Source organism: Zalophus californianus, chromosome 1, assembly GCF_009762305.2.
Source record: "Zalophus californianus isolate mZalCal1 chromosome 1, mZalCal1.pri.v2, whole genome shotgun sequence".
Classification (NCBI taxonomy): domain Eukaryota; kingdom Metazoa; phylum Chordata; class Mammalia; order Carnivora; family Otariidae; genus Zalophus; species Zalophus californianus.
This window is the reverse complement of record NC_045595.1, coordinates 33,681,675-33,708,643: the sequence shown is the minus strand read 5'-3', so window position 1 is coordinate 33,708,643 and position 26,969 is coordinate 33,681,675. Positions and strand designations below refer to the sequence as shown.

The 26,969-nt window shown below is 41.8% G+C and overlaps 1 protein-coding gene, 1 non-coding gene and 1 pseudogene across 5 annotated transcripts in view; all 3 read right to left on the bottom strand.

The window, feature by feature from the left end:
- Positions 1-6,392, bottom strand: part of SLC25A26 (solute carrier family 25 member 26) — a 133,637-nt gene extending 127,245 nt beyond the window's left edge. For 3 of the 4 annotated variants that reach the window (XM_027586781.2, XM_027586782.2, XM_027586783.2), the window contains exon 1: positions 6,168-6,392. In XM_027586781.2, coding sequence (XP_027442582.1) covers positions 6,168-6,242 — 75 coding nt within the window. In that variant the 5' untranslated portion in view covers positions 6,243-6,392. The remainder of the gene's footprint in view (positions 1-6,167) is intronic. The other variant, XM_027586784.2, reaches the window with a different exon arrangement.
- A 2,420-nt stretch (positions 6,393-8,812) lies between these two features.
- LOC113916057 lies at positions 8,813-9,436 on the bottom strand (annotated as a pseudogene).
- On the bottom strand, positions 9,355-9,460 carry LOC113919098. The gene has a single exon (XR_003518828.1). It is a non-coding gene; the product is annotated as a small nucleolar RNA SNORA64/SNORA10 family (small nucleolar RNA).
- Between the last annotated feature and the right edge of the window lie 17,509 nt (positions 9,461-26,969).

The following is a 26,969-nucleotide window of genomic DNA, read 5'->3' as shown; positions in this document are numbered from 1 at the left end:
GAACACAGTAATGGTTCTAGAATTTGACTTGAGTATCCTTCCGTTTCTCCAGAAATTCTTTCAGATTTATTGTCTAAGAACATAGCTTTGACCTCAGAAAGAGAGAGCTGGCTTCAATCTCAACTGAGTCTCCTTAGGAAAGCTATTTCACCCTCTCTAGGTCTACACTTCTTCGTGGGGAAATAATAGTACCTATACCTCATAGAGTTTTTCACAATGGAGATTATATGAGAATTAAATACAACTCGTGAGCCCTTGTCTCCTTTCTACAGCAGACCACCTACTCCCCGGCAAATGCCAGTAAAAACTGCAAAATGCCAGCCTTAATCACTTATCAATAAACATGAATTATTTTTAGTATGTTACTATAAATATCCTTCAAAGTTTCCTGATGCAGTATTTCTGACATGACAATATTAAAGCCATGAAAAAGGCTTACTATAGACTGAAGACTATGTTCATACATTAAATCTCATGCATTCCTATATAGAATACACAAATTCAAGTCTTTCATTAGTAATAATGAATTGCAATGTCTCCTCCAACTCTGCTCCCTGGACAAAAATCACCCATGGACACACTCCACGTAAAGCCAAATCATGCAATGCATAGCAGGAACAATTCAGCACCAACTTAAAAAACTTGAGGAATATTTATGCTCAAATCTCTTTGTGACCATTAGATTTGAACGTATGGGTTAATTTTTTAGAAGCAATGCAAAATTGTAACCACATGACAGGCTATGAAAAAACTGCAGAGGCACAAGTTAAAGTGCTCAGGAAATGGTTACTTTTTAATCACTCCTTGCCACTGCACAGCTAATTGTTGTTGCATTTTCTTTTTTTTTTTTTTAAAGATTTTATTTATTTATTTGAGAGAGAGAATGAGAGAGAGAGAGCACATGAGAGGGGATAGGCTCAGAGTGAGAAGCAGACTCCCTGCCGAGCAGGGAGCCCGATGCGGGACTCGATCCCCGGACTCCAGGATCATGACCTGAGCTGAAGGCAGTCGCTTAACCAACTGAGCCACCCAGGCGCCCTGCATTTTCTTTTTAATGTCTGCCTCCTATTTGACTGTAAACCCTGAGGGCCGGGACCGTATCTTCGAAGCATGAAGCACTCTTCCCAAGTACCACAGCAAAGGCTGACAAACATGTCTCATTGAACAGACAAGGATACCTAATTTGTGGACGTGGGAAAACTACGGGTGTTATTTTTCATCTTTCCTCTATTTGACATTTCATTAATGCTATTCAAATATCATATATGTTTTCAAGATTAAATGTTTATTTCAACGTGTAGCATTTGTTTGGGAAGCAGTAACAAAAGCACATTAACAAGTCTTTTACAATTATCAAATACTAAAACTTTCCCAGCGGCCCCTCTTATGGTGAAAGAGAAATGAGAAAGGAAAAGTGGCCCTATCTTCTAGTACTTGAGACACAGAAAAAAGGCCTCCATCACAGCACTGGTTCTCAACGGTGTTCCTAGATGACTGGTGGTCTCCAAGGGTGCCTTGATGCTCCACTGACTGATCAAAAGTCAGAACACACTTGTGTCTAGATGACTGTCTACTCAAGACAAAAACAAGCAAAAAAGATCTGCTCCCTCTGACTTAAATGCCATAAAGACAAAAGTCACACAGAGCAACCTAGCAAATGTGGAAGCATAATTCCCAATTCCTTACAGATCTGGAGATAAGGCTTCATCATCGGATACTAACTTCCCTTTACACCAGATTGAAGACTAGGAGGCAACTTTCCAGAGAAGAAAGATATGTGGCAAAAAATGTCGAGAACTTCCCTCAAAGTATGTCCAATACTTGATTCTTCTCTTTTCTTCTGTTTTCTCACCCCACCCAAGAAGCCCTGGCAACATTAGTCCCACCATTCCCCTCAAGTCACATTCGGCCAGTGGTTCTGAGCAGAAGGTGAGGCCCAGTGAGAAGACACTAGTACATGAAGAGGATGAAAAAGCTTTTCCAGAACCACCTCACTAAGAAAACAACTTAAAAATAACAGTCAAGCAGACAGTCCTTGCTTTACACAGTAACAACATGCATGAACTTCAATTCCCACAAGTAACACAAGTCATCCAACACCATGGTTCAAATTACAGTTAACACAGTGACATTTTCCAAAAATAGTTAATCAAAAGAGGGAACTAGCCAACAAAGATCAAAGTGCAGCAAATAAATGAAAAGTGCTAACACTGAAAGTGAAAGTCAAGTCCAATGTAAAGTTACAAAAGACATAACCAGCCGTGGGAATATGGACACTGCTGTCCAAGAGAGATTCTAGATACGCATCAGAGGAAATTTGTGAAGGCCAACTTACCAATATAAGTGAGGAAAGTGGCTATGACCAAAAGGATGAAGATGTCCCAGAGGAAGGGACGTCAGCAAAAAGTCTTCCCATTAAAGGAACTCTTGGAGATACTGCATAAGGTTGAAAGCACACGGGATAAAATGCTAGAAGTTGATCCAACCTTAGAAAGCAGTATGACACTTTGCCAAGGCATAAAAAAGATGTTTGTTCTGTATTGTAAGTTATCTGACTAGAAGACCAGCACTGGTCAAATTACTTTTGACACGTTTTTTCACAAAGAAATAAATTCTTGGTTTCTAATGTTTTAAATTATACTGTTCTCCATATTAGCTTTACTATTTTTTTCACTTCCCTATACATTTTCGATCAACATTAAGAGTCTGTCATTTAATGATGACAAGAATTTTTAGGTCATTGAAGAATCATACGCTTTCTCATCAGTTATTCTGACCATTCTGCATGGTTTCCACTTGCACATTTTGACAACCCAGGCTACCACGCAAAAGACCGTCTGTACTCTACACACTTGCCAGGGTTCTTTTCCCTGTAACCTAGGACTGGTTAAAAGTAACTATAGCGGGATGTTTTGGGTTTCATCCAAGTAACAAGCCAGATAAATTCATGAACTACCAGGACAATGAAACAGTTAAGTACTGAAGGGGAGAGAAGAGTCGGGCAGGAAGGAAAAGAGATGTAATACAGGGTGTGGTATTTTTAAAAATATAAAGTACTTCTTTATATTAAAAAAGACTAGAAGACAAAAAGTAATGCTACTATCAAAATTATTTTGTATTTTCTTGGGAAATTGCAATAGTTCTTTTTTAATGAATGGAATAGTCTTTTTATAGTTTTAATTACGCATGAACAGATGTACCTATGTGCGGTGTTATATTTTTTCTCTTTTATAAGTATTTTCCATGTTCTAGCACATACTCTCCCACAAGCACTGTTGTTAATGGCCCCTAAATAGTTGATGAAATGCATCTCTTAACGTTCAACCTAACCATTCCTGTGTTTCATGTTTAAGTGGCTTTCCATTATCTTCACTCATTTAAATGTTATGAACATCTTTAAGTTACTAATACTTAGTTCCAAACTGCTTTCCTAAAAGTATGCACCAGTCACTGTACTCTGAGGTTTTCTCTTCTGAAAAGCCTACTTCCTCCAAATGAACACTAACATCCCAGAGGCTCTTCCAGTACTCTACAACCCTCCCATCCTCCTCCTGAAGCTTTAGGGAGTATTTAAATGTCTGCTACATGCCAGGCTCTGTACTGCATATCTGACATTATCTCATTTAATACTCAGAATCTGAATTTCAAGGCCAGCAATCATTAAGACCTACCTTTCATTCATTCATTCATTCACTCAATAAGTAAAGCTGAGTACATATAAAATGCCAGGCACTGGTAAAACAGTAGTAAACAAAACAAAACTCCCCCAGGAGCGCTAAGCCTCCCTCAGAGATGCTCCAAAAGCTGGAAAAAAAAAAAAAAAAAAGCCACCCCATTGCTGAAATACTTTGATAATAAAACTTTCTAATGGCTTCCATTATGCTTCAGATAAAATCCAAATCCTTTCCATGGCCCACAAAGACTCACTTCAGCTGACTTTCTCTACCTCTCCAATATACTTCCGCCAACACTACCCTTACCCACTAGGCCCCAGCCACCACTTTAACATCCTCAATTCTTTCCACCTGAGGGTTTTCCTTCATGCTGCTCTACAAAATGTCCTGCGCTTTCTTACCTTTTATGTCTTAGTTTAATGTCACTTCCTCAGGGGCTTTCTCGGCTACTCTATTTCAGGGAGGTTTTCTAATATTATTCTATCTCTATCCCACTGCAGTTCATTTCTTTTTTTTTTAAATAATATTTTAAAAGATTTATTTATTTGAGAGAGCGAACACAAGTGGGAGGGAGGGAGAGAAAGAGAGGAACAAGCAGACAGGGTGCCCATCCCAGGACCCTGAGATCATGACATGACCCGAACTCAGACGCTTAACGAACTGAGCCACCCAAGCGCCCCTCAGTTCATTTCTTAAATAGTACTTAGGAGTTTGGTTTGTTCACCACCATACCTCCAAGGGCTATCGGAGCGCTCAGTGGACAAAATACACGGCAGATAAACTGTGTGCTTAATAAATGAAATCATTCTTCCTTAGCTTGAATGAAATCTAACTTCCTCAAAACTTCTACTTATTGCTCCTAATTTTATCTCGTGTAACTCTAATGGAAAAGAAGTATATTTTTCAGCATTTCTACCATACTTTAATAAATTTTAAAACTACTGCTCATTTGTTAACTTTGGCACTAACCTGTTTTTAGCAACAGCTATGGCTGCTGACTTGAGAAACAGTATCAAGGAGTGTTTATGGGCATGGAAGCCCACAGTACACCAACTGGATTGGAATCTGAGCTCCAACACCTACACATATGAAATAGATCTCACCTGTGTGACTTTGGAGACGTCCCCTAACCTCTCTGTGCCGAATTTCATTTGGAAAACCAAGAGAGGACTTCACTGTCAGAACTGATGCATATGAAGAGCTTATCCCCGTTCCTGGCAGGGCAATGTTAACTGTCAAAACTACTACCACTGTCACGCTAGCTGCAGAGGAAAACTTCAAAATGGTAAAATATCTCTTTGGATCTTTAAAACCTAGTTTACACAAGTCTCAGCAAACTTAAATTTAAAACCATCATCCCACAAGTGTGGCTAAGGCACCCCCTTGCACCTCTTTCCATAACACCCTGAAACGAGCCCTCGTGCCATTCACCCTAACAGTCACCTTACTATTCTATCTCCACCACCCGACCCATGTGCGCAGGTCTAGCTTGTTCACCATATTATCTCCAACACCTGCAACAACAAACCTTTGATAATTAAATGAAGAAATTCCACCAAGCCTCCATTACTCCAGTGGGAGCCTTTTTTTAAAAAGCTGCCTTTTTTTTTTTAATACTGTTTCTGTCTACTCTTCCACAATGACCAATCCGTATTCACTGCTGGACCTGCCATAACAGAGGCTTCAAAATATTACAGAAATTTTTGTTCTTAGGTTTTGTTTTTGATGTGAAAACATGTTGATTCTTGTAGTTTTCTAAGAAATTAATATATATAATTAATTTCCTAATTTCCTTTCCATGGCCCACAAAGACTCACTTCAGCTGACTTTCTCTACCTCTCCAATATACTTCCGCCAACACTACCCTTACCCACTAGGCCCCAGCCACCACTTTAACATCCTCAATTCTTTCCACCTTATACCAATATAAAAAGGAAATTAATATATATAATTAATACTATTATTATAATAAATACTACCATCTTATTGGCTCCGTAACTACTTTTCTTATCACTATACCCACAGCCTACAAGAACGCTTGAAAGAAAATAAACAGATCTATTATACATTGAATGAAAGGTCATTTTCCGAGAGTGAAAACAGATAAAAGCTAAATGAAAACCACAGTCCTGGACAGGGAGGAGTCTGTGCGATGTAAACGTTTTTTGTTTTGTTACATATATTTAATTTCCCAGTTCTCCAGAGTGTGGTTACAGTATATAATTGAAGTTCTTTTTTTTCTTTAGGTAAACCATCTGGCGGAAGACTGTCGAGCACCCCCCCACCCCCCCGTCTCCTTCTGTTTTCCGGGTAGGAATGACACAACCTTGACCCAGAAACCCCGCGCTCCCTCCCAGACCTGCCTAGTGACCAGTGACCCCAGGACGGTTCAACGCGCAAAACCGGAAGAAAGTGCTAGGGCACAGAAGCCACTATGGGCTCCAGTGCGAGACTCCAGCCCCCCGAGCGCCCACCCTACCGCCCAGCACTCACCACGAGCGAAGCCGTGAACCCAGGCCGGTCCATGGCCCCGCAGACACCTCCAAGGCTATCAGTCGAGGTTCTCATTCACTAGGCGCCGCCATCTTGGAGGGGGACCAGTAGCGCGGCACTTCCGCGGCCACGTGAGATTGAACCACAACAACTACACGTGCAACCCCGGAAGCCTTGCCGAAGGAGCGCGGGGAAGGAGGGGAAGAGGAGTCCGGGGAGGGATGTGGTCGAGCCAAATCTCGCGACTCTTCTCTGTCTGTCCTGCCGCCCCTTGTGATTCGCCTAGACGAAGGAACTCTCGCGAGTAAATAAGCCTTGGCGGGATCCTGGAAGAGAGCCCCTAGCGGAAGGCTGGCTGAAGCTAAAGTGTAAACCCCAAAGAGGCGTGGCTTAGTGGAGGGCGGGGCCCTGGAGGGGCAGGACGGATTTCGGGAGGAGGCTTGTGGTTTCCAATTACTTCTTTTTGGTTTCCCTCTTGGTTTTAGGTGTACAAACTTTGTCTGAATCTCTGTAAAACAGACACAACATCAGAAGATTATTAAATAGGGGCGCCTGGGTGGATTAGTCGGATAAGCATCTACCTTCGGCTCAGGTCAGGATCCCTGGGTCCTGGGATTGAGCCCCGCCTTCGTCTCCCTGCCCAGCGGAAAGCCTGCTTCTCCCTCCCTCTGCAGCTCCCCCTGCTTGTGCTTTCTCTGTGAAATCAATAAAATCTTTTTAAAAAGATTATTAAATAACTATATATAAAAGACTTTCAAAGTTTCCTTACTCCAGCTAAAAATTAGCATCCTCTACTTCTTACTAGCAGTTATTGCACTTAATATTATTTACTTTTTAAATTATTTATTTGCTTATCTTGTTCGCTGCGGTACCAGTGCGCATATTTAGAAGACCAATTTATTAAGTACTTAGTAAAAGTTTCTTGGAGTGGACCTGACTTTACATTTATTTAATAAAGTTCTGTGTTTTCTTTTTCTCATCTAGATGTGTTATCTAGAAATGATTAACAAGCATACCTTTAAGGGTTTCAGATTCTGAGCTTCACTAGATGAAGTTTGGGTACTACGTTTGGGCATAACTTCTCCAAGATTGAGTTTCCTCCCTGAAGTGGGGTTAATGATAGTAACTTCTTCATTTGGTACTATTACAGATTCCATGAGGTAATGCATACACTGTCTCAACTTAGTTCCTGGTTCATAGGAAGTGCTCTCTAAAGATAATGGTAATGTCACCTTCCTGCTTTAAATTACTCCTTTTTGCTGCACACATGAGATAGTCCAGCTCCTTACACACTTCCCAGATGGTGTTTTCTGTCACACATCCCACTGGCTAGGCTACTCAAAGACAGACTATACACTTTCAAGCCTCTACATTTTACCCATGTTGTTCCCTCTACCAACAACACCTTTCCCTATGCTGCCTGCAGAACATTGGTACTCTCCTGTTTGCTACATGTCACGATCCATAGGCCATCTCAAAATATGCTGGTTCACGTCTCCCAGGCCAGCTGGAGAACCTCTTACACTGTTGTTTGTCTCTTTCAAGGGCTTATATGACTAAGGCCCCCAAGGATAATCTCCCTTTTGATTAACTCAGTGATTAGGGACCTTAATATCATCTGCAAAATCTTTGCTGTATAATGCAACATAATCATGGAAGTTATATTTCATCATGCTAACAGGTTCTACTCACACTCAAGGGAAGTAATTGTACAAAACGTATGAATTATAGGGCAGGAATCTTGAGAGCCATCTTAGAATTATGCCGACCATATTTACCCATAAGCCCTTGCCAGCAGGTTCCTCAAAGTCCATCAAGGTTCTATCAGTGGCTTGCACTAATGTTTTCTTCAAAGTCCTTCCCTTTATCTACTGCCTGGTGACAAAGCCACTCCTATGGCTTAAATGTTTGTTACAGTAGCACCTCATTTTCAAGTCTCAAAATCTGTACTGGTTACCTATTGCAGGGTAACAAACTTAGAACAACAGTAAACTTTTATTACCTCACACAGTGAGGTATGGCTCAGCGGAGTGGTTCAGTCTCAGAGTGTCTCTCATGAGTGCACCATCAGGTTATCAGCAAGAAGGCTCGACTGGGACTGGAGGATCCACTTACAAAATGGCTCACTCCCATGACTGGCAAATTAGCACTATTGGCACATGGCCTCAATTCCTTGTGACACAGACTTCTCCACAGGGTTGCTTGAGTGGTATGCTCATGATATGACAGCTGGTTTTCCCCAGAATGAGTGGTCTCAGAGAGAACAACACAGAAACTATAATGTTTTCTACGACCGAGGCTCAGAAGTCACTCAGTTGTTATTCCTGCAATAGGCCATTTGTTATACAGGTCATCCCTACTTTTTATGGGATTGGACTAGGCATGACTACCAGGAGGTCAGAATCACTGGGTGTCACCATGGAGACTGGATAACGCATCAGAGATATGCAAGTGAAAACTGTGATGAAATACGACATACCCCCTAGAGCAGCAATGATAAAAAAGACCCAAAAGGCCAAGTGTTGTTGGCAAGGATGAAGAGCACCTGGAACTGGTACAACCACTACAGAAATCAGTGCCCTTCTTATTTTTTATATATATGTTTTTAATCAGGCTTTAATTCACTTTATTTTTCTTGTGTAGAACTATGTGGTGGCCCTAGTGGGAGCCAGGGTCCTCTGCACAGAGACTCTGGCATGGGTCTTTACAAGATGATCAGTGAATTCCTGATAGGGAGACTTTGTGAACACAGTCTCTTTCCAGAGGTCAGGGGTGAGACAGTTGTAGGTCTTGGAAAATGCATCAAAAGTGGCCTTGGCAAAGTTGCCCAGAGTGGCAGTGGAGGCCCTGGCCAAGGTGTAGAGTTGTCAACCCCGGCCATCGTCAGTAGCTTCTTGAGACAATGTCAGTGCCTCTGGGTAGCAGGGATGAACCACAGCAGCCAGCCACTTCACATGGAACAGTGTGGGCATACCGATCTTGTTCCCACAGGAACCTCTCCACACGAGGACAATGGAAGAGTTGGCTAGGACGATGGCCCCATGGATGGCAGGGGCCACCTCCTTTGAGCACAGAACACCCAGACCAATGGGCCCACTGTAGTCTCTGATGGCAAGAAAGGCCTGTGAAGAGCCTGAGATGGTTGGGAGCCCACTGGCTTGCAAAGCCTCAGCAACCACAACCCAGGGCCTGGTGTACCTCTCAAGGAAAGAGTGGCCACTGTAAGGCCAATCTGAAGTCCTCTGGAGCACCTTTCTCTCTATTCCCATTTTTTAATTGCTTTCTTAAAATGTTTCTGCCTATAACTGAATCCTCCCCAAATTCTCCCTGTCCCCCACCCCCAAGTTTTCCAATATACCTCTTAGGTATTTACCCAAGAGAAATGAAAACATGTGTCCATTATTGTTCACAGCAGTTTTATCCATAAGAGGCAGAAACTGGAAACAACCCAAATGTCTATCAACTAGTGAGTGGATAAACGTATTGGGGTACATCCATACAATGGAATATTACTCATCAATAAAAAGAAATGAATTACACATGCAAAAATGTGGATTAATCTCAAAGCATTATGCTAAGTGAAAAAAGCCAGATAAAAACAAGTTCATACTTTGTAATTCCACTTATATGAAATTCTAGTAAAGACAAAATTGTAGTGACAAAACAGACCAGTGGTTTCCAGGCACTGGGGTGAAGGCAAGGGACTGACTAAAAGGGGGCACAACCGCATCGGGTTCCCTGCTTGGCGGGGAAGCCTGCCTCCCCCTCTCCCACTCTCCCTACTTACGTTCCCTCTCTTGCTGTGTCTCTCTCTGTCAAATAAGTAAAATGTTAAAAAAATAAAAATAAAAAATAAAAAGGGGGCACAAAACAACACTTTGAGGGGATAGAGATGTTCTGTATCATTATTGTGGTGGCCACTGCTTAGGTCTGTACATTTACAAAAATGCATCGAATTGTACAATTTAAATGGATGCACTTTACTGTATGTTAAGTTATACCTCAATAACTGATGAAAATATCATATTTGTCTCACAGGATGGGGATGATTGAATATTATATTCATGGGAAGTACACAGTCCAGGGCCTGGCATGTAGAAAATATTAAATTTATTCAGTATTTTCCTATTGTTATAGATTCTGAATGCTATAAATGATTGATAAATTATTGAGGTGCACAAGCACTTGGTGATACATACTACTATACCTCCCTCAGAGAAAACAAATGTTATTTCCAGTCTCTAATGACCTTGGAAGTTTTAGATAAAACTTTTCCCCTAAAATTAAGGGGAAACTCTTTTCCTCTTCAATGTAATGATTGTTTTTAACTATGTAAGAAGAAATTATGTTGATACCATTTTCTGGTAACTTGGAAGGCAATACAATTCATTGGATGCCTTCCAGTATCAAGAAGAAATGTTGTATTCTCTCCTTTTTTACAAACGTAAAAGTTTTATCAACTATTTCCACTAGATGCCCTTTAAGAAACATAGATCTTACAACATAACCTGGGAACTCCTTTTCAAGAAATGCTAGTACAAGGGCACCTGGATAGCTCAGTCATTAAGCATCTGCCTTCGGCTCAGGTCATGGTCCCAGGGTCCTGGGATCGAGCCCCGCATCGGGCTCCCTGCTCCGGGGGAAGCCTGCTTCTCCCTCTCCCACTCCCCCTGCTTGTGTTCCCTCTCTCGCTGTGTGTCTCTCAATCAAATAAATTAATAAAATCTTTAAAAAGAAAAGAAAGAAAGAAAGAAAGAAAGAAAGAAAGAAAGAAAGAAAGAAAGAAAGAAAGAAAGAAAGAAAGAAAGAAAGAAAGAAAGAAATGCTAGTACAAGGGCACCTGGGTGGCTCAGTCAGTTAAGAATCCAACTCTTGATTTTGGCTCAGATCATGATCTCTGGGCCATTAGATCAAGCTCTGTGTCAAGCCCTGTATTGAGCCCCACCCCAGGCTCCATGCTGAGTGTGGAGCCTGCTTAAGATTCTCTCTCTCGGGGCATCTGGGTGGCTCAGTCGTTAAGTGTCTGCCTTCAGCTCAGGTCATTGATCCCAGGGTCCCGGGATCGAGCCCCACATTGGGCTCCCAGCTTGGCGAGAAGCCTGCTTCTTCCTCTCCCACTCCCCCTGCTTGTTTTCCCTCTCTCACTATGTTTCTATTTGTCAAATAAATAAATAAAATCTTTAAAATAAAATAAAATAAAATAAAAATAAAAATAAAAGATTCTCTCTCTCCCTCTCCCCGTCCCCAACTCATGCGTGTGCAAGCACTCTCTGTGTCAAAAAAAAAAAAAAAAGGAAAGAAAGAAAAAGAAATGCTAGCAGAAAAATCTGTCACCACTGTTGCATGCCTTTTAAATGGAGTATTTCAATATATCAATATTTTTACCACATTGCAGGCATAGAATAATCTAATCTTCAATTTTAGAAGATACAGGAGGGGTGCCTGGGTGGCTCAGTCGGTTAAGCATCTGATTCTTGATCTCAGCTCAGGTCTTGATCTCAGGGTCTTGAGTTCAAGCCCTGTGTTGGGTTCCATGCTGGGTATGGAGACTACTAAAGAAATGAAAGAGAGAAAGAAAAAGAAAGAGAGAGAGAAAGAAAATGAAGTAAGCACTGATTTGTGTTAAACATTAGAAATTGTGTGATAACACTGTCTTCTTCAATTAAATCTACCACTATAAGCCAAGTTTACTTTTCATCAAGTTCTAAAATCTCAATAGTATTTATAAAAATTTGCAGTAAGTCAAAAACATACATCAAAAAACAGATTAGGTCTAGCTTAGGGTAAGTAAAGGACATAATCTTCAGGCCCAAGCTCCAGGCTCTTGTTACTGATTTTTATTGAAAAATAAGGTAATAGAATCATGTTCAGTAAAAATAATCATGGAATTATTTTAACCTATCTGCAAAGGGTAGCAAATGTATATAATGGAAAGGAAGTCAAATGAAAAATATAAAAGGCCTGTTTTAAAGGCCCATTTTCCTTTAAGTAATAGAATCAAGGTTATACTGTATGTCAAGTGGCATTGTTTTTCTATTTCAAATCAGTGAGGAAAACAAAGATGGTCCTTTCAATAAATGGTTTTGGGACAATCAGGTAGTTATTTAGAAGAATATAATGTTTTATCCCTCTCTCATACTTTATCACCAAACACTGTTTCAAATGGATTAAAACTTTTACTTGACATAATTAAACTATTAAAATACTAAAAGAGGGGCTCCTGGGTGGCTCAGTCGGTTAAGAGTCTGCCTTTGGCTCAGGTCATGATCCCAGGGTCCTGGGATCGAGCCCTGTGTCAGCGAGGAGCTGGCTTCTCCCTCTCCCTCTGCCTGCTGCCCTGCCTACTTGTTCTCTCTATCAAATAAATCAATAAAATCTTAAAAAATATTAAAATAAAAAGGTAAACATTTTAATATTCTTTGGGTAAAGAAACAGGTTCTATGCATGACTTTTTTTTAAAGAAAATATTTTTTTATTTTTTTAAAGAAAAATATTTACCGTATAAATGACAACAATGAATTTTTAACATTAAATAACTCCTATAAATCAATAAGAGAAAGATAATACCATAGGAAAAAAATGGGTGAGGGGCGCCTGGGTGGCTCAGTCGCTAAGCGTCTGCCTTCGGCTCAGATCATGATCCCAGGGTCCTGGGATTCAGCCCCACATCGTGCTCCCTGCTCCGGGGGAAGCCTGCTTCTCCCTCTCCCACTCCCGCTGCTTGTGTCCCCTCTCTGGCGTGCTCTCTCTCTGTCTGTCAAACAAATAAATAAAATATTAAAAAAAGAAAAAAGAAGAAATTGGCAAAGTTCACAAAGGAAGAAATACAAGTAGCTAATGAACATGTAAAAAGTGTTTTAGGGCACCTGGGTGGCTCAGATGGTTAAGCGTCTGCCTTCAGCTCAGGTCATGATCCCGGGGTCCTGGGATCGAGCCCCGCATTGGGCTCCTTGCTCCTTGGGAGCCTGCTTCTCCCTCTGTCTCTCATGAATGAATAAATAAAAACTCTTTAAAAAAAAAGGTGTTTTAGGGCGCCTGGGTGGCTCAGTTGGTTAAGCGATTGCCTTCGGCTCAGGTCATGATTCTGGAGTCCAGGGATCGAGTCCCGCATCGAGCTCCCTGTTCAGCAGGGAGTCTGCTTCTCCCTCTGACCCTCCCCCATCTCATGCTCTCTCTCTCTCATTCTCTCAAATAAATAAAATCTTTAAAAAATGTTTTAAAATCATTAGTAAAACCAAAATAAAAATTAAAACAACAATAAAGCACATTTTTTGTAAAGATTTGGGGCTCAAACTTACGAACCCAAATTAAGAGTCACATGCTCTGCAGAGCGAGCCATGCACTCCAATAAAGCAGTTGTTTTTTATTTTTTATTTTTTTAGAGAGAGCAAGCATGAGTGGTGGGGGGGGGGAGCACAGGGAGAGAATTTCAAGCAGACTCCCTGCTGAGTGCAGAGCCTGCCATGGGGCTTGATCTCTGGACCCTGAGATCAGGACGGGAGCTGAAACCAAGAGCCCAATGCTCACTTGACTGAGCCACCCAGGTGCATCATAAAGTATACTTTTTAATCTTATCAAATAAGCAAAAAGAATTTTTTTTCTAAAGGGAGAGTATAGCAATTTTTCTGGTAAGCAATATGGCAAGTTATATCAAAACCCTAGAAAAATGTTCTTTGTCCTTAATTATCTCTACTTCCATTATGCTCTAAGGAACTAGTTTTTTAAAATCCACAGAAATAGGACTATAAGGATATTCATCTTACTGCTTTTTGTAGGAAAAGGAGAACTTTTTTTATACATCCAAATATGTTCATCAGTATGTGACTGAGATAATTTGTAATAGTGCCCACATGTAGCTACTTAAAACCATGATGTAGAAGAATCTTTAATAGGGGCGCCTGGGTGGCTCAGTCAGTTAAGCATCTGCCTTCGGCTCAGGTCATGATCCCGGGGTCCTCGGATGGAGCCCCACATCAGGCTCCCTGCTCGGCGGGAAGCCTGCTTCTCCCTCTCCCATTCCCCCTGCTGGTGTTCCCTCTCTCACTGTGTCTCTCTCTGTCAAATAAATAAATACAATCTTTAAAAAAAGCGAAGAATCTTTAAGGATACAGAAAGATGATAAACATAAAAATAATTGCACAAGAGCATACATATAGGCTGGTTTTCTCCTTACATCTCAGCAGATCTATTCTCTGCTTTCTCTGCCTTGGTATCTATCCTAGGGAGCTGACCCCTAGGAACTGACCTCTGGTTTCCAGTTGGGCTTGGCCAGTCACACTCATGGGCAAATCTGAGGATGGCAGAAGAAGGAGGCCAGAGTATTTCTTCCTTGCTCCCTACCTGCCTTCACCCAATTCTGACAGGTGGTGTGTGCCTTGACAAATCTGTTCCTATAAGACAGCTTCCCCTCTGTGGCTCCCCTTTCTGGCCTCTTGTAACGACTTTTCCTTCCCTTCCTTCTTCAGGGCTATGGATGATAATGGCTTTTCATTGTTGTAAGCCCGGCTGCCTCTTTCATACCTAATTGATTTTCTCAACGCTGCGCATAGCTCTCCTCAAAAATCCCAGTTGAGTGCCCTCTATTTGCTAATAAAACTCTGACTGACAAAAAACAATATAATCCAATTTTTGTAAACATACATATTAGTTATCTATCGCTGCATAACAAACTACGCCAATACTTGGCAGCTTAAAACAAAAACATTTACTCTCTCAGAGTTTCTTTAGGTCCGATATCTGGATATTGCCTAGCAACACATAGGCTAGTTCAAAGTCTCTCATGAGACTGCATTCAGGCTGCCAGCCAGGGCTGCCAGTCCCATCTGATGGCTCAAGTGGGGGAGGATCCACTTCCAAGCTCACTCCCATGGGTGTTGGCAGGATCCATTTCTTTGCAGGATGTTGGACTGAAGGGCTCCAGTCTTCCCTATCTTTTGCCTGGAGGCCTTCCTTAGTTCCTTGCCACAGTAGCCTTTCCACATGGGAGCTTGCAACATGGTCCCTGGCTTTCATCAGAGGGAGCAAGCAAGAGTGAAAGAGAACACCCAGGATGGAAGCCACAAACTTGGTAATCTAATCTCTGAGGTGACATCCCATCAACTTTGCCAGGCCACAGCCAGGGAGAGGGGATTACACAAGGAAATGGATATAGGCAGTAGGAATCATTAGAGGGCAATCTTAGAGGCAAAATATAATTTGCAAATGCACACCAAAAACATCTGTATGATGACTAGTTATCTTTCGGTACATTAACAATGATCTGTTTTCTCTTTGCATTACTGACAATTTCTAATGAATAATTACTACAGCTGTGACTACTATCATCATATGAATCTTTTGTTGCTAACCTATATCTAGCTGACAGCCACTCACATGACATTGCTTAATTTTTTACCTTTTTCCATGAACAAGTTGATATAAACCTGTCTAGACTTTAAGAGAGTGAATCAATTATCTGCCATAATTGGATTCTGTTCAATATTTGACCCAGTATGAAGCTCTGTCTAGGTTTCCAAGACATGTATAAAATAATCAGGATGAAATGTGTTCAGCTAATTTTTGCATTCTCTGACAAAGATCTCCACCCTACTGGACACAGAAATTATCTTAAAACCTTATGCCTTGTGCATTTGCTGCCCATCAGTTTAGCAAGCCTGTCACACTGAAATAGAACACAGAAGTGCCCTTGCTGTAATTGCTCCCCTCTGTTGAAGTGGCAACAAATAATTACAGGTCACCCTTGTGACACAGATGAGGACAGCAAATGATTTTTCTCAGCCACTCACTATTGTTATAGTCAAGGGCAAATGGAGCTATTTTTTTCTTTGCAGTATAGGAAATAATGGGAAAACATAAATGAGGTTCACGATCTTCCCATTATAGGAAAATTAAAGAAAAATGTTCACCATTAAACCACAGTTCCAACTAAGCACGACAACAACTTTTATTATTCCTCAAATTAATTCCATCAACAAGTACTAAATAAGCACCTATTGTGTCCCATAATGTCCTTTTTTCCCATATGAATATCTTACCCTACCAACTTCATTTTTTTTAAAAGATTTTTTATTTATTTATTTGATAGAGAGAGGCACAGCTAGAGAGGAAACACAAGCAGGGGGAGGGGGAGAGGGAGAAGCAGGCTTCCTGCTGAGCAGGGAGCCCAATGCAGGGCTCGATCCCAGGACCCCGGGATCATGACATGAGCCGAAGGCAGATGTTTAACGACTGAGCCACCCAGGCGCCACCCAACTTCATTTTTTTGTCATGGTTCCATGATTCTTACAATGTGTTGGTTAAGAAGTCTGCCTCTTATTCAATTTCTTATTTATCTTTGATGCAAACCATTACCTAATCCTTCAGAAACACCCCCCTCTCCTCTCCCTTCTCCCTGAAAAACACCTTCAAAAATTATATCTTGGCTCATTAACAGCTGAACCAGTCAGAAAAACTTTCTCCTGACTCCACACCCACCTTTCCAGTTCCCCTGGACAACTCCACATGAGTAAAAGAAATTGTGGTCACTTTATATCAGACCCTATGAGATGATTGACTGTTTCCCTATTTACTTTCCCACTTAATCCAAACTGTCACCTGTAACTTAGGCATTATAATTGAGCCTGGACTCCTGGTTTCTTAAAGGAAAACAGCAAAACTCATAAGGAATTCATTGCCACCTGGGAAAAGAGTTTGGCACTTTCTTAGCTAAACACAGTATTAATATAAGATCTGCTAAATGCACTCCTTGGTATTTTCTGAAATTAGCTGAAAACATGTGTCCACAGAAAAATCTTCACATGAATGTTTGTAGCAGTTTGTTCACAAGTGCCAAAACTTGGAAGCAACCAAGATGTCCTTCAGTAGGTGAATGGACAAAGAAACCGTGGTACATCCAGACAATGGAATATTATTCAGCACTAAAAAGAAATGAGCTATCAAGCCATGAAAAGACATGGAGGAAGCTTGAATGCCTATTATTAAGTGAATGAAGCCAATCTGAAAAGGCTCTATACTGTATGATTCTAACCACATGATATTCTGCAAAAGGCAAAACTATGAAGATGATAAAAAAGATCAGTGGTTGTCAGAGGTTAGGGGGAGGGAGGAATGAATAGGCTGAGCACAGAGGATTTCTTTTTTTTTTTAAGATTAATTTATTTGAGAGAGCGAGAATGAGAGAGAGAGAGTACATGAGAGGGGAGAGGGTCAGAGGGAGAAGCAGGCTCCTCACCGAGCAGGGAGCCCGATGTGGAACTCGATCCCGGGACTCCGGGATCATGACCTGAGCCGAAGGCAGTCGCTTAACCAACTGAGCCACCCAGGCGCCCAGCACAGAGGATTTTTAGGGCAGTGAAATAAATTAGTATGATAATGATGGATACATGTCTTAATACGTTTGTTCAAACCCATGGAATATACAATGCCAAGAGGGATTATCCAATGTAAACTATGGATTTGGGATGATCGTGATGTTTCAACAAAGGTTTAACAATTTGAACAATTACACCACTCTGGTGGGGATGTTGGATCGGCTGAGGAGGGAGGCAGGGAGCATATGGGAACTTTGTAATTTTTGCTCAATTTTGCTGTGAACGTAAAACTGCTTTTTAAAAAAGTCTACTATAATAAAAAAAAAAGGAAGTCATTATACTCTTCCTTGAGATTCCCAATGATAATAACCTTTAGTCAAATTCTATCTTCCCTATATCCAGGGAAAGAGACAGCGAGGGAAGGAAAGAAAGGAAAAGAGGAAAAGTGAGATAATGTAAGGAAAAAAAAAAAGATCATGTTGATATTAAGACACTTTCCAACCCAAATGTCTGTTGACAGATGAACAGATAAACAAAATGTGATATAAACATACAATGGAATACTATTCAGTCTTAAAAAGGAAGGAAATTCTGACACATGGTACAGCACAGATGAACCTTGAAGACATTATGTTAAGCAAAATAAACCAGTCACAACAGGACAAATACTGTATTCTTCTGCTTATAAGAGTTGCCTAGAGGAGTCAAATTGATAAGACCAGGAAGTAGAATGGTGGTTGCCCGGAGCTACAAGGGGGCAGAGAGAGATGGTTAGTTCATGTTTCACAGGTACATAGTTTCAGTTGGGGAAGATCAAAAAGTTCTAGACATGGATGGTGGTGATGGTTGCACAACAGTGTGAATGTACTTAATGCCAATGAACTACACGCTTAAAATGGTTAAAAGGGTCATTTTCATGTTATGTATATTTTACCACCATAAGCAAGACACTTCCTCATAAGAGGTGGAATACATTTAATAGATTCCATTTCAAAGATGAAATGCTACTCAGTGTCACCAAAAAAGCTGATGCACAACTGTCTTTAATCAATGAATAACCCAAGTTCTCCCCACCCCATCAATGCCATTTTGCCTCATGGATCAGAGTCGCTGAAGGGAAGGAGAGGGGGACATGGCAATAAGGGGTGCGCTCTATCATACAACACGGAGGCCCTGATCATTTGCCAATATGAAAAATTTTTAAAGAACGATATTTATTATTTCACATTTCCACTCAGCAACTCCATCATCCCGTGCCTCTCCTGACTCAGTTTGCCATTTTATACCTTCTACCTTCCTCATTGCAAGGCTTCCAAAGAGTTCTGCAGCACGGTAGTCTTTTTATTTATTACCTTCTGCCAAACAAACAGCAGTCCTGCATTCAAAAGGGCACGACCTTTTATTCTTCTGAGCTAGCTGCATGTGTCCTTAATGAACACTTTGGGCTTAATGCTACAGGCCAAACATTAATCTTTTTGATCTTTCCTAAGTGAACCTGTTTAGAGTTCAAATACTCATAAAAAAAGTGAGCCTATATCTTTGTCATTTCTCAGGTGCAATGCTGCTACATTGCAAAATGGCCACAGTTGCCCCAAATAATTACAAGAGAACACGTCACCACCTGCAGAGCAATGCGTCAGTCAGGTGCTGCCCCCATCCTCAGTTAATTCTTACTTTTGTTCCTCTTGTGAGTCTTATTTCTCAACAGACATTCTCCATTTTTCCCTTGAACGTGAATAGTCTGTTCCTGAACTAGTGCTTCAACTTCATGGCCTGCCAGCCACCCTTCTCGCAAATGAAGCTTTAGCAACACTGGGGGCTTTTGGTGCCTCAGATGAGTCGGGCTTGTCCATACCTTCAGTCTCAGGGCCTTTGCACATGCCTAACCCCCACACCTACAATGCTCCTTCTTACATGGCTGAGGCTGTTAATGTGGCTTCCATAGAGATTGTTTTCTCCCTCCCATCACCCAGTTTCCACCAGTTTTCTCCCATACCATCACACTTTTTTCCTCAGCACTTGTCACAACTTGTAATTCTGTATTTGTGTGCCCATTTAAAGTCTTTCTCCCACACTAGACTATAAGACCCATTAACATGGGGACGATGTCTATCAGGTTCACAACTGTACTCAGTACCAGACACATAGTTGAGCTCAAATATTGGAATGAAGGGAAGTTAGGAGAGAGGAATGGAGGAAGGGAATGAAGGAAAATGTCTGACACAAGTGCATCTTCGGTTCTGTACCAAAGCTGACGTGCATTAAGAAGGGGCAGTAGGCAACCGCCATTCGTGGAGACCTCCATTACTAGAGGATTAGTAATGCTATGGAAATCTTCAGCCTGCCCTTTCCCCCAGAGAACAATTCCTCCTGTATTTCAGACAGTTGGAAAATAAGGGATGCCAATTTGGAGTATGTGTTCCTGACAAGAGACCATGTAGAACCCACGGAGAAATCTCCGTCCTGATTTCCCTGATCTCCACCTCTCCCAGAGTTCACTGCTTTTGGCCTGCCAGGATTTCCTTTCAAGAAATGAGCTCTCTCAGAAACACAGGTGAATCCACCCAGGGCAATGGGAAATCAGTTTTGTTGTGACATTGTGGACAACAATTCGGCTATTTTGCAACAGCTGGTAACACTCTTATGTTGCTTGCAGAAATGAAAGGATCAGAGAAAAAGTAGATTTTTGTCTAAGTAAATCTGGGGAAAGAGTGATTAAAAATAATTCTCAAAAATGAAAGAATACTATTAACTAATCCCTCAAAAGTAATTTTTCCACATTGTTTCAATTATATTTTTCCTGTGCAATACGTAAGTTACCTTCAGTAAGCACTCAGAGAACCTGGTTCTTACACAAATACCCATAGTATGCTTACTTCACACTTACCTAGAATGAATTTTTAGTTCATGGAAACCAGGCACAACAATTTCTGTCATGTTGATACACCATCTGTTTTAACAATGGATCAATAGCAATAATAGATGATCAGGGGCGCCTGAGGGACTCAGTCGGTTAAGCGTCTGCCTTTGGCTCAGGTCATGATCCCAGGGTCCTGGAATCAAGCCCCGCATTGGGCTCCCTGCTTAGTGGGGAGTCAGCTTCTCCCTCAGACCTTCCCCCATCTCGTGCTCTCTCCCTCTCTCTCTCTTAAATAAATAAATAAAATCTTTAAAAAAAAATAGATGATCAATTGTGCTGTCTTTTTATGCCTCTGTTTCTCCTCAGCTTCTGGGGTGCCTGGGTGGCTCAGTTGGTTAGGTGTCCAACTCTTAGTTCCGGCTCAGATCATGATCTCAGGGTCATGAGATGGAGTCCCGTGTCGGGCTCCGTGCTCAGCACAGAGTCCGCTTGTCCCGCTCCCTCCCCATCTCCCTCCTCCTCTGCTCCTCCCTTCCGCTCAATCTCTTTGTCTCTCTCAAATCAATCAATCAATCAATCCTCTAAAAGACTGCTTGGACAGACAAGAAAATTGGGACAGGGCTTATGATCAAGCTTGAAAATTAATTTGAGAAATATATTTCTAAAATCCATATCGTATGCCTATCTTCTTTCCCAAATACTCTACAATTAATAATGAGACTCATTTGTAATTAAAAAAAAAAGCCACTTGGTTTTGTTTACATGAAAGTTCACAGCATATGTCAATTGCTTTAGGTAGGAATTTGGAGATGAGGGCAATTGTTTTATATGCACTGTGTTTTTATTCATCCGAGAATCATGTAGAGTATCTCCAGTACAATGTTAACATCATGCCCAGGGCTGAACCCAGATGTACTTTTAAAACAAATTCAGAATCTGTCTTCTCCTAGTACTGTCTCATTACAAATGACAAATTAAAATACATGGGGAAGGTTGTATCTGCCCTGTTTGCAGTAAAACCTCTGACTGTTAGGACCACGCTGAGAATGAAAGAGCCTTGAACTGGACTGGTCTCGAGGATTGGTGGGAAACTGAGGCTGCAGCCCCTCTGTGCTAAGGTGACACACTCATATCCTGTGTGTGGCAGCTCTAGGTGTCCCGTGTAGGTGAGAGAGGCCACAAGGCTGGGAATCGGAGTAGCAGCTGGGCTTCCCAACGAGGTGTGGTTGTTGTGCATGCAGTCCTGTATCCATCCACCTAAACAGCTAAGCAAAGATCGTATTAACTTAAAGCCTACTGGGTCTCCAGAGTCTAATTGCCATTTAGAAACTAAGTACTGCTGGGCTGCTGCAAATATATTGAGTGAAGCCTATTTTACTCAGAAATGTCTCTAATGCTTTATAATTGTTCACTCTTTCAGAAATAATATCTACCCTTCATAGGATGATTTTCTTGTAAGAGAAACGGCATGTATAGCTTTGCAGATTGTACACAACATGGTTCCAAGGGATACCAATTACAATGTAACTCATGAATGTCTTACAGATTTTTTTCATTGCCCAGCTCTGGGGGACAAAAATTACACTGCATTCTATATAAGTACCAAACTCTGGAGTTGTACAGTGCACAACCTACACAACTACGTATGGGGGCACTGGTCTACCTCAGTCTTAAGTTTGTTGGTTCCAAAATGGACCCTGGCTTGGAGTACAAAGAGCAAGGATTTTATAGTCAATGCTATTGATGCACTGTCCCATATGTTCTTGGTTCATCTAAGTTCACCTGTAGCTATGGTCAACGGTCCCTGACAATATCCCAACTCAGGAATCACCTCTCATCATCTACCTGAGTCCTCTCTTCAGCACCTGCAGGCATGACCAAGATATGTGGGTAAAGGAATGCCCCAGCCTTTGTTCTGATGGGGAAATGTTATGCATGTTCCACAGTTTCTCAGAGGTTCCCCAGGAGAATTAAGCCCTACTTGCCTGTAGCACTAACCTGCTATTTTATGTACACCTTGTAACTTTTTGTCCTTTCTTGTCTCACTTTTTTCTCTTCTTTTTGCTTCCAGAAATTGTCTCTCCCAAAAAGCTACCTGAACCCAAGCCTCTGATTAAAGGTCTATTTTAGAAGAAACCCAAATTAAGACAGATGATCTTAGAAACAAAGGACATTAGTTGATTTTTTAACTTGGGTGCTGACCTAGCGCTAAATATTTGTTGAGTGAATGAATGAATAATTCTTGCACAGGGCAACGGGCTACCTCCACTGATCAGGAAGGTGAGAAGCAAGAAGAACAAGTTAAGCATTGTTGGTTTTGGGTTTTTTTTTTTTAAGATTTTATTTATCTGTCAGAGAGAGAGAGAGAGAGAGCACAAGCAGGGGGAGCAGCAGGCAGAGGGAGAAGCAGGGTTCCCATGGAGCAGGGAGCCTGATGAGGGACTTGATCCTAGGACCCTGGGATCATGACCTGAGCTGGAGGCAGACGCTTAACTGACTGAGCCACCCAGACACCCCAAGCAGTGGGTTCTAATAACTCAAACTGCATGTATGACAACATGATAGCAAACTCAACTGTCTCTCACAAACCCATCAAAGTATGCTCCATTCCAAATGCAAATTAAAGTGGCTTTATATAGCAGTGACACCATTCACATTGTAATTTCGAGGGGAGAGAAGTATAAGAACCTTTGTGTTTATGCAATAAAATGTCTCCTCCACCCCTCAAATTCTCTTCAAGCTCTTAATAAAAAACCTGCAAATACCCTCATTCTGATTTAGGACACAAAGCCTCTGCTTCCTAACGAAAGAAAGATACGAGACTCTGGGGATAGGGAATTATAAATCCATGTCTTTGTTCTTTAAAATCATTCCTTTATCTCTGAACCTCAACAATGCTTTCTTTCTCTCTCTCTCTTTCTCTCTAATTCCAGGAGGAATACATGTGCAAAGAGTGTGAAATTAACACAGCGCATGCACAATCTCAGTAAGTAAACATGAAAACCTTTTCGTTGCACATCACTAGCTTCATTCAATTAGTAAAATGTTAAAACGTTGTTGCCTTGCACAACCTAACCTTTTAATTTGTGGGCAAATTAAAACAAACAACTAAAAAACTAACAAATAAGAAAAACCTGAAATTGTTCCTTTTCCACCAGGGTACTCAGCCAAATACAGAAGCTGCAGAATCTGGTTTCCAGAATTCTCATTTCCATCTCAAGCCCTTTTAGTCCTCCTAGTCAATACCTTTTCCCACCTTCAAGTACCATAGTCTTCCTCTTTGCAGTCAACTAAGTGTCTAAAGTGTTAGCTGGAAAAAAAAGTGTTAGCTGACAGCTAAGGCAAGAAGAGTGGTTTAACACATTCATGGTAAACATACTACAAAAGCCCTGACTTTCATTACTGTGCACAGGGCAGACATCACTAATCTATTGCTAAAAGACCATCACACTCCTTAACAAACTGCTGCCAACAGCAACCAGAGTCGGTACAAGAAAGTAATTTCGTCAAGTAATCTCTACTGAACTCCTACTGTGTTCTAGTCACTGGTCTGATGAGGAACATACTGATGAAAAACAGCATCCTTGATGGCATGATAGAAAAGTGAACAAAACAGACAATATCCTAGCCTGTCCTGGGCTATCGGCATTTTAATAAGTGCTTGTGACAAGAGAAAACTCTGAAAACCCAAAAGGATGAACCTCCAGGAGTAAACTGTATGGGTATTTTTGGCCACAAACTCCATCAGATAACTCTTCTTGATATTTTCATGGAAGCTTCCCACTGTAAGGCCAGGAATTCTAGCACTGCATCATTAGGTGGATTATCTCAGTTTTTACAAAAATTCAGAGGGGGAACAAGGGAAATAAACGAGGTAGAGTGTTCCTTTTTCCTCTTCTTTCCAACGTGCTGCATGCCTGTTATGTGCCAGGTTCTAAATTAGATGTGGGGATGCATACATGATTGGGTTTCATTCTCTGCCACTGTCATGCTCCAGTATAATGAGGGATATGGAATCATAAACAGGTGAACTCAGAGTAATACCATGGACCACTAGGGCCTGAGCTCACTGTGGCAGCTGACCAAGCCAACCCATGCGTGTAAGCAATCCACTGTGGAACTGCTGCGCCAAGTGCTCTCAACGTCATCGACTACTTGTATGAATGTCACCACAAGTAACTGCCATCTTTAAAGTAATCAACCTTTTCTTCCTTTTCTCTAGACGTAAGAGATACCCAGAAGACAGAAAGTTAAAACCCATCCTGGTCCCTGATTTCGAACTAAATTACAAAGATATAGTAATAAAAACAGTGTGAGATTGTCATAAAAACAGACACATGGATCAGTGGAACAGAAGCCGAAGCCCAGAAATAAACCCATGCACATATGGTCAATTAATTTACAAGGGAGGCAAGAGTACACAATGAGGAAAGAAGGACAGTCTCTTCAACAAATGGTGTTGGGGAAACTGGACAGTCACATGCAAAAGAATGAAACTGGACTCCTACCTTACACCATACCCAAAAATTAACTCAAAATGGATTAAAGATTTGAACGTAAGACCTGAAACCATGAAACTTCTAGAAGAAAACATAGGCAGTAAGATCCTTGACATAGGTCTTGGCAATGATTTTTTTTAAATCTGACACCAAAAGCAAAAATAGATAAATACCTCAAACTGAAAGTCTTCTTCACAGCGAAGAAAACCATTAACAAAATGGAAAGGCAGCCTACTGAATGGGAGAAGATATTTTCAAATCAAATATCTGATAAGGGACCCTCTTAAACTGTTGGTGGGAATGCAAGCTGGTGCAGCCACTCTGGAAAACAATATGGAGGTTGCTCAAAAAGTTAAAAAACAGAACTACCCCATGACCCAGCAATTGTACTACTAGGTATTTATCCAAAGGATACAAAAATAGTGATTTGAAGGGGCACCTGCACCCCGATGTTTATAGCAGCAATGTCCACAATAACCGAAATATGGAAAGAACCCAGATGTCCATTGACAGATGAATGGATAAAGAAGAAGTGGTACACACACACACACACACACACACACACACACACACACACACACACTGGAATATTACTCAGCCATCAAAAAAGAATGAAATCTTGCCATTTGCAACAATGTGGCTAGAACTAGAGGGTATTATGTAAGCGAAATAAGTCAGTCAGAGAAAGACAAATACCATATGATTTCATTCATATGTGGAATTAAAGAAACAAAACAGATGAACATAGGGGAAGGGAAGGAAAAATAAAATAAGATAAAAACAGAAGGAGGCAAACCATAAGACACGATGAACTCTAGGAAACAAAGTGAGGGTTGCTGGAAGGGAGGTGAGCAGGGAGGTTGGGTAACTGGATGATGGGCATCAAGGAGGGCACGTGAGGGGGCGCCTGAGTGGCTCAGTTGGTTAAGCAACTGCCTTCGGCTCAGGTCATGATCCTGGAGTCTCTGGATCAAGTCCTGCATCGGGCTCCCTGCTCAGTGGGGAGTCTGCTTCTCCCTCTGACCCTCCCCCATCTTGTGCTCTCAGTCTCTCTCTCAAACAAATAAATAAAATCTTTAAAAAAAAAAAAGGAGGGCACGTGAGGTAATAAGCACTGGGTGTTATATGCAACTGATGAATCACTAAATTCTACTCCTAAACTAATAATACACTATATGTTAAGTAAATTGAATTTAAATAAAAAATTGTTTTAAAACCAAGTATCTGATAAGGGACTGAAATCCAAAGTATATAAAGACCTCAGATAACTCAATAGCAAAAACTAAAACAAAAACAAAAAAAACAACCTAAATAAACAATGGGCAGAACATCTGAACACTTTTTAAAAGAAGACTATGGATGTCCAATAAGTATGTGAAAAGATGCTCTACATCATTAATATCCAGGAAATGGAAACTAAAACCACAATAAGGAGGGGCGCCTGGGTGGTGCAGCCAGTTAAGCATCTGACTTTTGGTTTCTGCTCAGCTTGTGACCTTGGTGTTCTGGGATGGAGCCCCACCTCAGGCTCTGTGCTCAGCACAAGTCTGCTTAAGACTCTCCCTCTCCCGGGCCTCCACCGGCCACTTCTGGCAAGTGCTAGAGCCGCGGAGCACAAAATCGGAACTTTTAGAAGTCGGCTCCACTGAGGGACGTCGCTCCAGTGGCTAAGCGGGGGTGGAACCCTCGCGGGACAGTGGGGTCTCAGGACCCTTGGGGTCACAGAAAGACCGGGACAGCCTGAGTGCGCCAGAGCTCCCAGGTATCGGAGCGGGGAAGCCGGCTGCAGAGACGGAGCCGAGGCACGGGCTCTCAGCTCGGGGTTGCCATAGACTGTGATCCACGGCCCAGTCGGGCCACTGCTCCTGCAGCAGGGACCCAAGAGACGGCAGATCCGGGGAGACTCCCCTTCCTTCCCGGGGAGGAGCGGCGCGGGAACGCACCGCAGGGATCTGCTGGGTTTGGAGACTCCACACGGGGTCGGGTGCCAGAGATACAAGCGCTCGGTCGCAGGCCGGGTGCGCGGAGTGCGGCCGGAGACCAGGGACAAGGGAGTGACTGCTTTTCTCTGGGGGCGCATTGAGGAGCGGGGCCCCGAGTCCTCAGCTCCTCCGGGTGGAGATTGGGAGGCCAC